At 45.4% G+C, this 14616-nt stretch overlaps 1 protein-coding gene across 1 annotated transcript in view; it reads left to right on the forward strand.

Moving 5' to 3' along the window:
• The first annotated feature begins 3400 nt into the window (after positions 1–3400).
• The window catches only part of LOC135807099 (uncharacterized), a 37278-nt gene continuing 26062 nt past the window's right edge, over positions 3401–14616 (forward strand). Inside the window, exons 1-4 of the mRNA XM_065321160.1 lie at positions 3401–3659; positions 11909–11987; positions 13054–13323; positions 13871–14152. Coding sequence (XP_065177232.1) covers positions 3594–3659; positions 11909–11987; positions 13054–13323; positions 13871–14152 — 697 coding nt within the window. The 5' untranslated portion in view covers positions 3401–3593. The remainder of the gene's footprint in view (positions 3660–11908; positions 11988–13053; positions 13324–13870; positions 14153–14616) is intronic.

The following is a 14616-nucleotide window of genomic DNA, read 5'->3' on the forward strand; positions in this document are numbered from 1 at the left end:
TGTACTGCACCAACAATTGGCAACATGCATGCATAGGAAAGAGGATCACGAGGGGAAAAGGTCTTCTACATGTACATGTACATGTAGCTTTTCATTCTGTGTGTGATTATTGTGAGGTTTTGTGTGAAATTTTAATTTTCAGCTATCACATTTCGTTAATTTCTTACTTTTTAGACGGGGTCCATGGACTAGAACACAATAACGTTTTTTAGAAAACTGCCATAAAGCAGTTTTTATTGCTATAATTTCTTTTGTTTTTTCTGTCACCAATCAATGGAATGCCCTATATCAATATGTAAATGATGGCCTTCACATCATATCAATACCGTATTATGCGCATTGATGTGCAAGCCTTTTCTTGCAGAAAATGGGACTAGCATGTTCTTCTGCGGGGATACATGTGAGTAGTGGTGGACCGTGGTGATACTTTTTTTAGACGGAGGTCATTCTGTGCATGTTGCAGTAGCAGAATTTCATGACTGTCATAAAATTGTCTTGCCTTTCAGATATTTCAGATTTCCCCACCCTTGAACAGATTTATTTGAGAAATGTAACCAGGTGCGTGTTGCAGATGTTTTTGTTGATTCTGTGTTTATAATGGTTTATAATCATGGGTTATCGTGATAAGGTCATCCTGCATCATATTGCACTGAAATCGTAACCCTGTTGATGTCGATACAACTTTTGGAAGTAGTTCAATGACTTCAAACTGTTAGTCCACGATTTTCTAAAACAACACAGCAAAGGAGGAACAATAAATATGTATTAAAATGTAAACAAATACATTGCTGAGTCCGACACCTCGTTCCAACAACTACACTGAAACTGAGGATAAAAGGGGCAAGGCTATGGTTGGAGGTACTGAGAGATAAACAAGGCACTCCATAATAATAGAATCGTACACATTTTTTGGTGAGTATGAATGATATCCAGTCGAACCTCTTAAGGACGAACACCAAGGGACCGATGGTATTTATTCTGTGAGTTTGTCTTAACCTATTTTATAACCAGTGAATACAATTATTTCTCCAATAGACATACGAATAGATTTCTTCTACAGCGAAAGATTCTAAGCCACACCAACTCATTGACTCGTCTCGTATGAAACAAATGAGTCACTAGAGAGGTTCTGCAAAACGAAAATGCGTACAAACAGTCCTTCCACGTCCTGAAGTGCGAAACTTCGCACGAACTTTCGCAACTTTGGACGCGAAACTTGCAGGGAACGCGAAATGAACAGTCGTACACACTTTCGTGAGATCGGGTCATGGCGTACGTGCACTTGGCCCGCGCAAACTACGAAAACGTGCAGAACGCAAAGTTCGTGCAAAAATTCGTACACACTTTCGCAAGGACTGTCGCGAAACTTCGTTCGAATTTTCGTTTTGCAGAACCTCTCTACTGAACGTTTCTTTAGCAACATGACGGCAACTGAAACAGCAAGAGAGAAAGTACGATACATGTACAGCACATTCTTGCAGGTACTACAAACAGATTGCAGATCGTAATTCTTGCCTTGGCGGCACGAAACTTCATTTGGGGCAGTGCAATCTCGGCGGAACTCACAAATAATAAATCAAACAGCCCAGACTCGGGTAAGCAAATCTAATCATACAAGTACGACATCTTCACGAGACGAGACTGCACCCTTTGACTTGTTTCGTATGAAGCAAACAAGTTTACTGAACCTCTCCACAATGGAGATTTTCCCTGATATGCGAATTTATTTTGCAAAATTGGTCAATGGGTCCTTGAACCTTTCCCTCCAGATTGGGAACTGCCAACGATAGTATGCCACTGACCAGTGCCTTACTTGTAACGTACCAATGTACAATGAATATGAGTATTTCGACAACACATCTAACATAAGCCTTACCGTCAAGAAGGTGAACTCGCGTTCTTCGCACACTGTAGACAAGGGCAAAGAGGTAAAAATGGATCTAAATCCGAATAAAATCAGCACACGTTTCCGTAAATGAAAGGGTGGGCATAAGCAAATGAATCGAAGGAAACCGGTCAACTCAGAGATCACCTGTCATCGAGTATTCCGTAAAAGGAGGCCTCGGCAGCGGAAAAGCTAAATTTAGAAAAGAGATCCTGCCAGCTTTTATTATTATTATTATTATTATTAAATTTTGAATAGGGCAGTCCCACAGGCCTTGGGCCTTTTTACAGGGTACCCTATGAATTGTTGAATAGATGAACGGAAGTTTCTGAGCAAGGAGATTGTGCGAATATCAGCAGGAAGCGCGTTCCAACGATCGGAACCAAGAAAGCTAAGCGAGTATAAACCATTCCATTATTTATTGCATTCCGCCCAAAATGAGCACACTTTTCGTAAATGAAAGAGTCAACACAAGCAAAAGAATCAAAGGGAACTGGTCAACTCACCTGTCATTGAGTTATATAATATTCCGCGAAAGGAGGTCTCAGCAGCGCCGAAACGAAATAAGCCAGGCCAGGAGACGAAATATCCGAAACAGCTCATACAAGAAGCAGTTCCAAAGGAGGAAGTTCCTCGCGCATGCACATCCGAACACGGACTGCACTGCAACACAATGTCTGCCGTGCACGTGCACAGCACGCGGCTACCAACCGTTGGTAGATCCATACCGAGCACCTTACGTAGAGACTTACGTAGCCTAAGTGAAATACCGAGCACCTTACGTAGAAACTTACGTAGCATAGCGGTGTCGTTTTTCTTGCCATGTGAACACAATAATAGAAAAGCTGACAGGATCGCTTTTCTAAACTAACTTACTTTCGTAGGAAGTTTCGTGAGATTGGGTCATGTCGTACGTGCACTTGGCGCGTGCAAACTACGAAAATGTGCAGAACACAAAGTTCGTGCGAAAATTCGTACACATTTTCGCAAGGCCTGTCGCGAAACTTCGTTCGAATTTTCGTTGTGCAGAACCTCTCTAAAATCACCATGCATGTGCAGTGGACGTCGAGTTTCCGTACTTTGCAACGGATTGAAGGGTGTCTGCGTGGTGTGTGCGGAAAGAACAAGATTCAAGAAAAGAAAAATGCTACAAAAGTCAAAAGCCTACACGTAGCACGTGGCAGCAGCGCTAAACACAGCTATAAATAGTCGTACCATGGTAGATCTACCATAATTATGCTGAAAACGGCCCCTATACCCCCTACCCTAGTCCCTACCGTACCATGCATGGGCATGCCGCATGGGCCATGCGGCACCTCGGATAGACCAAGCGTACATGACCAAAATGGGTTCATGTATGGGTTATTATTTTGATACCATGCGTAGCCACGTGGCCAAGCAGACTGCTGCTAGCATGCTACCAAGATGCTACCAAGAGTACATAACCTTATGTACTCTTGATGCTACAACATAATGTAATTATTGTAATTTTGTAATTTTAATTTAAGGATTCCCCGGCCCCACAGCTCAGGCTTGTGGCTCTCCAGGATGAACTCTTTCTTCCTGTAGATCTCCAGTTTCAGTAGTTTCAACCGCCAAGCACGTTTGGTTTTGAGTCACTGTCACTGTGTCAAGGTTTTGAAGAATCTCCTATAACTATTACTTATAAGCCCTAATCGAAAGTTTGTCTCAGCTGGATGATCTAGGAATGCATCGAGGTCGTCCGAAACAACACCCGAGTGGGGACTACGGTTCCGCTCTATGTCTTCAAGCGGTAAGTCGATGTTGAGCGTTCCTTTCTTTTCTTTTTCGTCTTCTCCGAAAGGCGAAGCGTGGCCTAAAATTTCGCTGCTTGTAGGGTTCTGAGCACTGAGTCAAAATGGAGTTCACCCGAAATGCTCCCTTCGTCCTATTCGGATTCCCAATCAAACTTGCACACTTCCAACCAGGGAGTAGTATTTTACTACTCCCTGCTTCCAACATTGGATGCGTGCGCCCTACTAAAAATAGGGATTTGTGTAAAAAATTTCACTGAAAGCATCACTTCGTTCTTTATTAGAAGGACGGACGAAGGTAAAACTCTCAGGATATGTAGTATTCAGTACGCTGAATCGAATGGCCTTGGTCCGAGGAACCTGCCATACAGCGTTTTACTTGACCCTTATGGCGAACGCGATCCCCTAGTGCTGCGTGCGCGTGCACCTTTTACTGTGCTGGCTGTAGCGCCTACCTGCGAGTAATCCGGTGCAGTCAAGTGCACGCACGATTTCGCTCAAAGTAATTATTAGTTGGCTCCTCCAGGCTTTTATCCCTAGGTGGACCTCATTCACCCAGTGGCTGCGTTCGATTATGCACTTGAATCGATTCATGACTCCATTCACATGGGGTGATGTGAATTCATGAATCGATTCAAATGCATAGTCGAATGCACTCACTATGACAGCTTGATCCAGAAACCCTCCCGTCTTTAGGGCGCGTTCGAATTGTCTTCATCGTTCAAACAAATTTTATAAAGAGATTAGTTGAGGTGTCCCATTAGAACGGTTTCTATCATTTTTAGAGTCAAGTTTTCAGTGGAATTGTCATGGCGATGATGACGTCCGATCAGATCGACCATCTCCACGTGCGACGTGACGTAGCTATTCCAAACCCTTCGAAACTAATCCACCACTCCCATCGGATGAGGTTGTGGAGTTTCGAGGAGCTTTGAATTTCTGAAGAGGCCAATAAGGCCACCTCTTCAGAAAAACGAAACTCCTCGAAAAGTCAAAGAGTGACAATTCGAACGCGCCCTTAGATAATGACCAAGATCAAAAATCGAAAAATACACGAACTGAAACACCTTCAAAAGTTCAAGCAAGACTACAATAATTATTGGTGAAAAATTGATTTTAGGCCATACTGATCCTTGAAGGGTGGTGGTGTTCCTACAGATGCCGAAAACTTGCCTTCTAGCTGTGTCTAACGCGACCATGAACATTTTTTCCCCCTTTTTAAGTATCTATTATTGCACGATTAAAGAGGTCAATATATGAAATATAGAACGAGTAAAAGACCGAGGTCCCCCGAGGTCTTTTACGAGGTCTATATTTCATATATTGACCGATTATGAGGGCAATAATAGATTTATCACGACATAGCATACCTAAAACTGTTTTTGCTTTGCTATAGGAAGAAAGGAATACTATTGTAATAGTATAATAGTATGTACATATGCCGTTTACATTGGACATTACTTCTGTGTAAACCAAAGTTTTCAGTTGTCTCTTGTAGTATGTTCCCCAAGTCTTTGACTGAGAATCTGACAGTTTGGGTTCGAATCCAAGCATTTGGCTTCAGATTTTTCTTCTTTCAGTTCTGATTTTTTTCTAAGTTGAGGAAAAAGTTCTAAGTCCTCGGGCTAAGTGGTCAATAATAAGCGGTCAATATACTTATGCTGATATTTGACCGCTTAGAGATCACAAGTTTCTGTGGGGGTCAATAATAAGAGAGTGATAAATAATAATATCTTTGTATGAGCTAAAATAAAAGTAGTGAAAAGTAGCGCAGCGTGGATTCGTTGGGAGGCACATAGGGGACGGGGAGGTTCACTTGTCATAATGACTCGACTGACCGTTCTTCGCCGATAGATCTATGCGGCCCATGGCTGTGATCTGCAGAGCATGTTGCTGCTGCTGCTGCTGTGCGCCGCCACGTCTTTGCTACAGTCCTGGAGATGTCCTCAAATTTATAGAACACCCCATGATCCAGGATTCCTGTAGCATGCCGCTGTTGTTGTTGCTGGATTTTATTTTAAGTCGCAGCACAAACAGGCACATGTAGTGTGTCTACATAATTATGCTAGCCCCATAGTTATTATGACGTATAACGACCCATAACACACATGAGCCTTGGAAATGATGAAGTTACTTTCAAACTCAGCAAATGCCAGTCCACCTTAGTCCAAGGTTACCAATAATATTTTCAAAACGAAAAGTTTTCGTTTGGGGGTGGGTGGGTGGGTTTGATGGAGTTTCGTTTTGAAAATAATTATTGAATGCAGATGGAGAATGCCCAATTACTTCTGGGTGTCGAAAATTGACATCAATGTTTTATTGGAATTCGTTTTACCTGCAGAAAAGGTGGGTGGGTGGGTGGGGGCTGAAAAATACTAAAACTTTTCGCTTTGTAAAACAAACGGTAACCCCGGACGGCCCCTTGTTGAAGAAGTATAGAGGTGTAAGGAAGCGAAGAGAAGGCACGGACAAGGACAGTCACTAGCTGTTGTGAACCCTCTGGTTCTCTAAAGTGTCAGGAACGAACGACCACACGGCACGAGGACAACTATTTATTCTCCACAGTGACTTCGATCGCCTAACAATAATGAATAATGAATATTATTATTATTATACGCATTTCCGCATTGAAGTGTAGCAGCAGTATGCTGCGTCCACAGCTTCGCTTATGCAGAATGGCTTGGGTGAGAGGAGAGGGGAAAGAAAACAACAAGGCAACCAACATCTATGAAATAGGTCACAATAACATGGACATGAAGAGAACCAACCTACATATGCATGATTGCACAAGAATGGAGACGACAAATGGCTATAATCATTGTGCCACAAAACCGGTACACAGGAGATCTGTCGACAATGTAACGAAACATAAAACTCAGTTACTCAATTCAGGAATAATGAATAACTAACACTAAAACCACCAGGTAGTTATAGCGTGAAAATGACAGCGTATATGAGAAAAGTATACACATACCACATACAACAACAGCGCACACAGCAAAACCGCACATAGCGCATGTAGCGTATGCCACGTCGTTAACATCAGCGGTACGGCGGAGTCGGGATACAACTGCATTGGAACGAACACAATGTCACAAGCGAAAAGGCCTTTCACACTCGAGAGCTTGTGGTTTCGCAACATTCTCCCCACCAAAGGGCTTCTCACCGCCGTACAACAACTCACAAGTCAAAAACGACCGGGGCTCTGACTACACGCCCAGAACGAGTCATCCCCTGCGGTGGCGGTGGCCAAGGTGGAATATCACTACTGCTCACCACTTCGGCCAACTCGATTTTGCTAAGCTTGCCGCTGCGGGCTGTCGCACACGACACTGTCACCGATCCACTTCGACATGGGGCGGACGCTGGACCAGACAACACACAACCGATAATTTCACCAAGCTCGCCGATGTGGGCTGTCACACACGACACGGTCACCGGTACACTGCTTCGACCCGGGGCGGGCGCGGAACCCGAGGACACACATCCGATCTCTGTGTTCCACACAGTCTCGCCGTTGACCTCTTCCGTGCTAACCAGTATCGCCCTTCTCATTTCCTTATCTTCTACGTCTTGCGCTTCTACGTCTTGCGCCTCTACGTCTTGCGCTTCTACGTCTTGCGCCTCTACGTCTTGCGCCTCTACGTCTTGCGCCTCTACGTCTTGCTCTTCTACGTCTTGCTCTTCTACGTCCTTCGGCCGAGACTCCAGCTGCTTCTGAGCGTCTCCGACCGATGTCGCCATGCACTGCACCGACGCAGTGGGCCTTGGATTTGATCCTCCCACTGGCTTCAAATACTCTTCTGACCGCTGCTTGTCCGTAAGCAAAGTGTTCCACGCCTTGTCCGGCGTCCTTCCGAGCGAGGCAAGCAAATCTAGCTTTGCTTCCTCATATGTACTGCTGGCGATGCGCTCGTTCATCTTCTTGAGCTTTTCGTTAAACTCTCTGCGGAGCGCACCCTCTTGCCGTCTAGCACTGCGCTCTTCAAACTCCTCGCACTGTCGGAGCCTCTTCTTCACATAGTCCCTCAACTCATCGCCTTCCAATCCTAACAGAATTCCATTGGCGATAAAGCGGGCTTCAATGATCCATAGTTCCTATGCCATGCTCGCTTCGTATCCTGGCGTGGTCGCCAAATGTTGTGAACCCTCAGGTTCTCTAAAGTGTCAGGAACGAACGACCACACGGCACGAGGACAACTATTTATTCTCAACAGTATATTGACTTCGATCGACTAACAATAATGAATGAATAACTAACACTAAAACCACCAGGTAGTTATAGCGTGAAAATGACAGCGTATATGAGAAAAGCATACACATACAACATACAACTACAGCGCACACAGCAAACCACACATAGCGCATGTAGCGTATGCTACGTCGTAATCATCAGTGGTACGGCGGAGTCGGGATACAACTGCATTGAAACGAACACAATGTCACAAGCGAGAAGGCCTTTCACTCTCGAGAGCTTGTGGTTTCGCAACATTCTCCCCACGCAAAAATGTTCATGGTCGCGTTAGACACAGCTAGAAGGCAAGTTTTCGGCATCTGTAGGAACGCCACCACCCTTCAAGGATCAGTATGGCAGACAGCGTTTCTGCAACTTGGAGAAATTCAGTCTTGACAAGCCGGATAGACTTAGCTGAATTGAGAAAGTAGCCATTTAAAAGGGCCTTGCTGCTCCAGTAGTGATCACCAATGGCGTAGCTCCCGAATGGTAGCGGCAGCCGTAGAGTCATCCACATACCAAGACTGTGTGTTGTTTTGCTCCTGTAGAACTCCTGGCATAGAGGAACAGTACCCAACAGTACCCAAGGCCAGCATGACTATATGCCAAGGGATCGCCTGGAGTGTTACCTTCACATGAAAGCAGACACTGGCGATCAACAAATAGCCGGGTTGGGCTGCACTACAGTCCGTTTCAAAAAGATTTGTAATCCTGGCGATCGCCCGCGGAGTTTGGCGTCTTACCGTATGAGCACTCGAGCGCTGCCTGGAAAAACTCACTGTGAACTCGAAGAAATATTCCGCGCGAAAGCAGGAAAAATGACAACTCACTCACGTTGATACAGTCATGTACGTCTGTCGTCTGGTTTACAACAAACGAGTTCTTCCTCGTATCGATAATGGAGTCAGAGAGGACATGTCGAAACGAAAGTGTTGTAAATGTTGACGAGCGGCATGGGTCCCAATTCGTTTTGTGACCAAAATAGTTTCTTTGAGCTGCGATGCAATTTACTCACCTTGTGACGAAAACGACATCGACACGGACTCATTCCCAAGGCCATGACTTGGCAAAGCTATCCGTGTGACTTCGACGACATTGAGAAAAGCAGACGCTTGTGAACGCTGATAGAAGACGGCGTTGACTGCTAAATTCAAATAAATTGGCGATCTTGAAATACTAGAATAAATCTCAAAAAGCTACAGCGCGATGTCTTCCATATTCACTCACACCATTGCAGTGTTACATGTTGTGGGTGTGTTCACATGGCGTGGGCCAGTCAAGTGTCAGTCAGTTCGGCAGGAAGCGCGAGCTCCAACAACAAGTCGTTTGGTACAGCCATCTTCTTTGTCTCGTACCAGCTTGACCACCAAAACAATGAAGAAAAAAAGTTTGACTTGAGGATAGGTTGGGATTTGAACTCACAATTTCATGATCAGCAGACAGCATTCATAACCACAAGGCCAAAAAGGAAAGGATAAATCGTGGGTTTTGATAAAAAATCGATACTGGCTTCCTGGGCAAATTGTAAACCATGGGAAAAGGCCGGAAACCTGGCCGAAATTCTAACTCAACGGCTGATCCAATTTTTCCGAAACCTTCACAGAACAATTTGCCGTGTCCTAACAAGCCATTCTATGTACTTTGTTGTCCAAATTTCCCTTATCTTCATACTTTTTAAGACCCAAACCTGATTGTAAATCTTTTTGAAACAGACTATAGCTGTTGGTTACGGCTGCAGCTAGTATGAGGCAAATATGTTGCATGTTATGAAGGCTGACTGACAGGTTGTTGCTGCTGCTACTGTTGTTGTTGTTGTTGTTGTTGTTGTTGTTGTTGTTGTTGTTGTTGTTGTTGTTGTTGTTGTTGTTGTTGTTGTTGTTGTTGTTGTTGTTGTTGTTGTTGTTGTTGTTGTTGTTGTTGTTTACATTGCATGTCAAATGGGCAGTTATGCCCCCACATTATGAAAGTGGTGACAACTCAGGGTAAGAAGAGAGTAAAAAAAGGGAATCGCAATGAGTGAAGCAAGGGGTAAGACGAGAAAAAAGTGCTCTGAATGAAATACGTGCCAGATCATTGAAGCATGCTACTCTCACACCTCGTTGGCGGCAGGCTGCTGAAACCATTACACTTCGCCGTAGTAAAACACACGGAGCATGCGTTTGAACTCGCGTACAGATACAATCGACTTCATGCATTCGTGTAGGGCATTCCAGAGGCGGCAGCTACTAGTAGCGGTCGGCATTCGCCAGAAGCACAGTGAACCACTGGGAGGAGAAGGCATGGCCTCCCAGTTGCCGGGCCTTGAGTGGCCATGCCTCCCAGTTGGCCTTGAGTGGCCATGCCTGTCAGTGGGCCTCACAGGTCAGCACATGACAACAACAACTCACTGACGATTCCCGTACGAATTCGGAAAGTCATGACTCAGATCTTGCATTACACTCATTGCAGCACTAGGCAGACACCCAGCCGGTTGTGATGTAGTTATAGATGTCGACACACATCTCAGAATAGCCCTACCAACGATGCGGCGAACCACCTCACCAATGCCGATCAGTCTCCCACCGGGGTGTTTATCGAGTGGGATGAGGCGGTAGTCCAAGAAGGCTTCCGAAACCATAGGGTCTATGTAAGATGAGGCAATGCCAACGAGTGCAGGCGACTAGTGCATCGCACAGGTCATCGGAAGCACCAAGAGGTCGGCTGGAAATAGTCTGCACCAAGGGACAGCATCCGCTAGGCTAAACAACTGGATGGTCCTGAAGCGCTTTGGGTATGCAGGGCTGCCTCGCGAATTGCTTCTCGGTTGATGTCGGAACACATGACTAGATGAGGTCAAGGGGGAATGTCTCCTGGAATCATGGTACCGCCGCTTGCCAGAGCCGCAGGTGGGTGCTTTGCCTTGAGGATATCGTTGAACCGTCTGACCATTCGTATCATCGTTCGCGGAGTGTACTCCACCCCTGTGATCGTCTGATAGCATACATAGGCTGTGTTTTAGGGGTGAAACGATTAGTTCGAATATTCGAGTATTCGTTCGAAAATTTCAAACGAGCGAGTATTCGAAATTTTGCACTCGATCGTTTTGTTTTTGTTGTTGTTTTTTTGTTTTGTTTTTTTTAGTATTGGCGTTCTATTTTTCCAAAACTTCTGTTGCACCCCTTATCGACTGGTATGCATGCGTTATGCATGCCTTTGAGTCAGTATTTTATGACTTGGACGATGCGATCACCACGGCAAGTAACGTTAGTTTGTTATGAGATAATGAAAGCACTGGTGAAAATCGTTACTTTACACTCTGTACAAGACGTTGGCGACTTTTGTTCTATGTTCACAGATAAATTCTTCCGAATTGGTCGAGAACTCACAAATCTAGCGCTTTTGAATTTTGATAAAATACTCGAAATAATCGGATACTCGATCGAATATTATGAATGAGTGATCGATTGGTCGAAATAGATACTCGTTTCACCCCTACTGTGTTTACATGAGGCGTTTCAACCCGGTTCGAGTTTCAACCCGCCATGAACACAGATTGGCTGGCGCGTTTACATGACGCATTGCGCTTGACCCGGGTTGAAATTTCAGCCCTCCCCTTGGGAGGAGGGTTGAAATCGAGAAATCGTACGGCCATACCTCTGTGCGTACCTCGCACTAGGTTAGAACAGCACTGCACACGCAAATTTCGCGCGAAAGCATTCACCTGACCATACAGGACTTTTGGTGACATACCAGTAATTTACCTGGGTCTACTGTCGTCAACACCCAACCATTTTTTCTACCATACAGACTTTCAACCCGGGTTGAAAATTCTCATGTAAACACAGCCATAGTGTATGTATTACGTGTATGTATATGATTGTGTTTGTGTGTGTACATATGTGTACACCCGTGCGCGCGCGTGTGTGTATGTATGTGTGTACGCAATTGTGTGTGTGTATGTATGTGTGTGCACATGCGTACTAGTATTCATGTTTGCTCTTAATAAACATGTGCATCTCATTCTGTGTGTTCCAGTTGACTATTCTCATCTTGGCGGCCGCGTGTGCAAAGAGCTCATTCGTCGATCTTCCTGGTGTTGTACCGATCGCAGACAGTGAGTTTCTGCATGCAAGCAATACGGTTGGAAGTGTGTGTACTCTGAGTTGAGAGTAGTGCTGGTCAAACACCTGCACACCTGAAGTGTGTGTACTCTGAGTTGAGAGTAGTGCTGGTCACACACCTGCACACCTGTGTGTATGTTGCAGTGAGGTCTGACTCTATCCTGCCAGCAAATGAGTATAATATACCAGAGTGTGAAACTCCTGATACCCTTTCTATGCGGTATGCCGACGGCGAAAACCCACATCACGTGGTGTAGTGTGGCAGTTGACGTTTCCAGCCCGTTTTAGCGAGCAGCGAAGTAATAATAAAAGCACTCCCTGGCAGAAACTCACTGCGCGTATGCAGATCCCCAGCATAATCATAGCAGATTTTCGGATTGCGCGTACGCTATCCTTAGTTGTACGTAGTACAAAACGTACTTGAGACACGTGATGTGAGTTTTCGCCGTCGGAGACCCCATGTGCAGAGTTTCACACTCTTGGGGAGGGCCGGGGGGGGGGGGGGGTAATATACTCTTGCTGCTAGTAGTAGTTGCTATCTTGGTGAGGACCAAAAGCACATATTCCTTACGTCTTCTCGTCATCTTTTTTCTTTGAATTCAACGTTCTCATCTTGCTGTACACGGGACTTCATTGTGATCAGTTCAGACGGTGACTCAGACCTCAGCGGATGGGACCTAACAAGGTCAAATCACCTAGTAACTGTCCAGAGATTTAAGCATATACATGATTGTATAGATCCTCGACCTACTCAGTCTGCCGGCAGAAATGTTTTGTCCTTTGCAGACTCATCAGCACGGGGAAACGAGGCCAAACCTGGTAGCATTGAAAATATAATTATGTTTCTGAAAAGCAGCATATAAGCCATGCTTGAGCATACTTTGCCAGAGTGCTGAAAATGACCAGTCAGTGAGCTACAAGATGCTCAACATATGATCAAGGAGTTTCAATCGAATTGTTAGTGCAGTAAGACCTGGGGGGTTACTGGACCCTGCATCACCATGTTCGTGCTTCAAAGTGGCAGAAGCGTTTCCGTTATTGTGTTGTGTGTTGTTTCAGGATGTTGGCCCTATGCTTCGGACAGTGAGCGCGAACAGTTGTTCACCAGACAAATCGTCAATCAGAAGACGTTCTTTCGTACGACAGAATCGTTCTGGTGTGCCAGCACCAATGGCTTGACTGGTACTGTGCTCAGTTTGGAGAGTCTGAGTGATTACAATCTCGTTGATCAGCCAAGTAATGCTCAGCTGGTGCGCGTTCGTTGGAATAATGGTATTGTGGCCGTTCACCGAATGGGAATCGGCTCCAAGTATGACCTAGACACTCCTAGTAAGTTCATGCCCTGGGATTAACATTTTGTTCAGGGAACATTGGCTTATGTCCATGCGGATTCGTGTGTCCTAGCTTCAAGCAGATCATCCGAGAAGGTGGGTTGGTATGCTGGCTTAACTTGCCACCTTGAAGCGACTACAAGAATGGCGAACGGACCTCATCTTTAGCTTCAATTTAGGAAAGTGTAGGACGAGTCTTGGTTTGAAATTTTGACAAAGTCTGGGTCCTGGCACCGCTTGAACCCCTAGTTAGACCAGGTGCCTGGACATTGCCAAGTTGTGGCTATAGGTAGGATGTCTTCCCTTTCTCGACTTATGCACACATACACACACACACACACACACACACACGCGCGCGCGCGCGCACACACACACACACACACACACACACACACACACACAGTCACACGCATGCACATGTACACACACACACACACACACACACACACACACACACAACACACACACACACACACACACACACACACACACCTTTCCGTACATTCAGCATTGGTACATCCAGTCTGCGTTGTGCTCTGCTACAGGTTTTAGCTCGGATGTGCTGGCCACATTCACAACTGCGGAGCTGCAAGCGGCCCTCCGGCCGTCAACGGTTGTTATGCCAACAAAATACAAATCTCCGTTGACGGACTGGCTGGAGATCTGCAATTCTGGGCTGACTGCTCGCTCTCTCCCAACGGGAACCTTTCACTCGTACAATTCCACACGTGGCATAGTCGTTGTCGAATGGACATCACTTTCACCCAGGAATACTTCACTAGGGTTCCATCGCTATGGAAATGGAGACTTTGATCTGTGCTTCAGCGGTGAGCATAGACCCCTACTGTATTGCCTGTACTACTTGAAGACAGCATTGTGTTTGATGTTGGTACTGTATAAGTACAGATTTTCGTTTCGAATTAACTTTCGCTATATTCGTTAGGGGGCACGAGATAACTAAAGTTTTTCTTCTGAACGTTTGGGGTGGCAGACCTCGACCAAAAACGAAATCTAGTACGTAACACGCCGGCTGGTGGAGTGATTTAACGAAAGATTTCGTGAACGAAAATTTGTACTTATACAGTAGTAGCCCGTGTGAAGTTGAGAAGGGATACGGCATCGTTTGACCAAGAAGTGGGTTGAGAAGGGATACGGCATCGTTTGACCAAGAAGTGGGTTGCTGGATCATTGGGCTGCTAGATCTTATTGTAACCAGTCATTTGATGTCTGCATGCCAGCTACCTGAAAGAAGGCGACAATGCGAGTCCTTAGAACTAGTTTTATGTCACAA

Source organism: Sycon ciliatum, chromosome 1 (genome assembly GCF_964019385.1).
Source record: "Sycon ciliatum chromosome 1, ocSycCili1.1, whole genome shotgun sequence".
In the NCBI taxonomy this organism is placed as follows: Eukaryota; Metazoa; Porifera; class Calcarea; order Leucosolenida; family Sycettidae; genus Sycon; species Sycon ciliatum.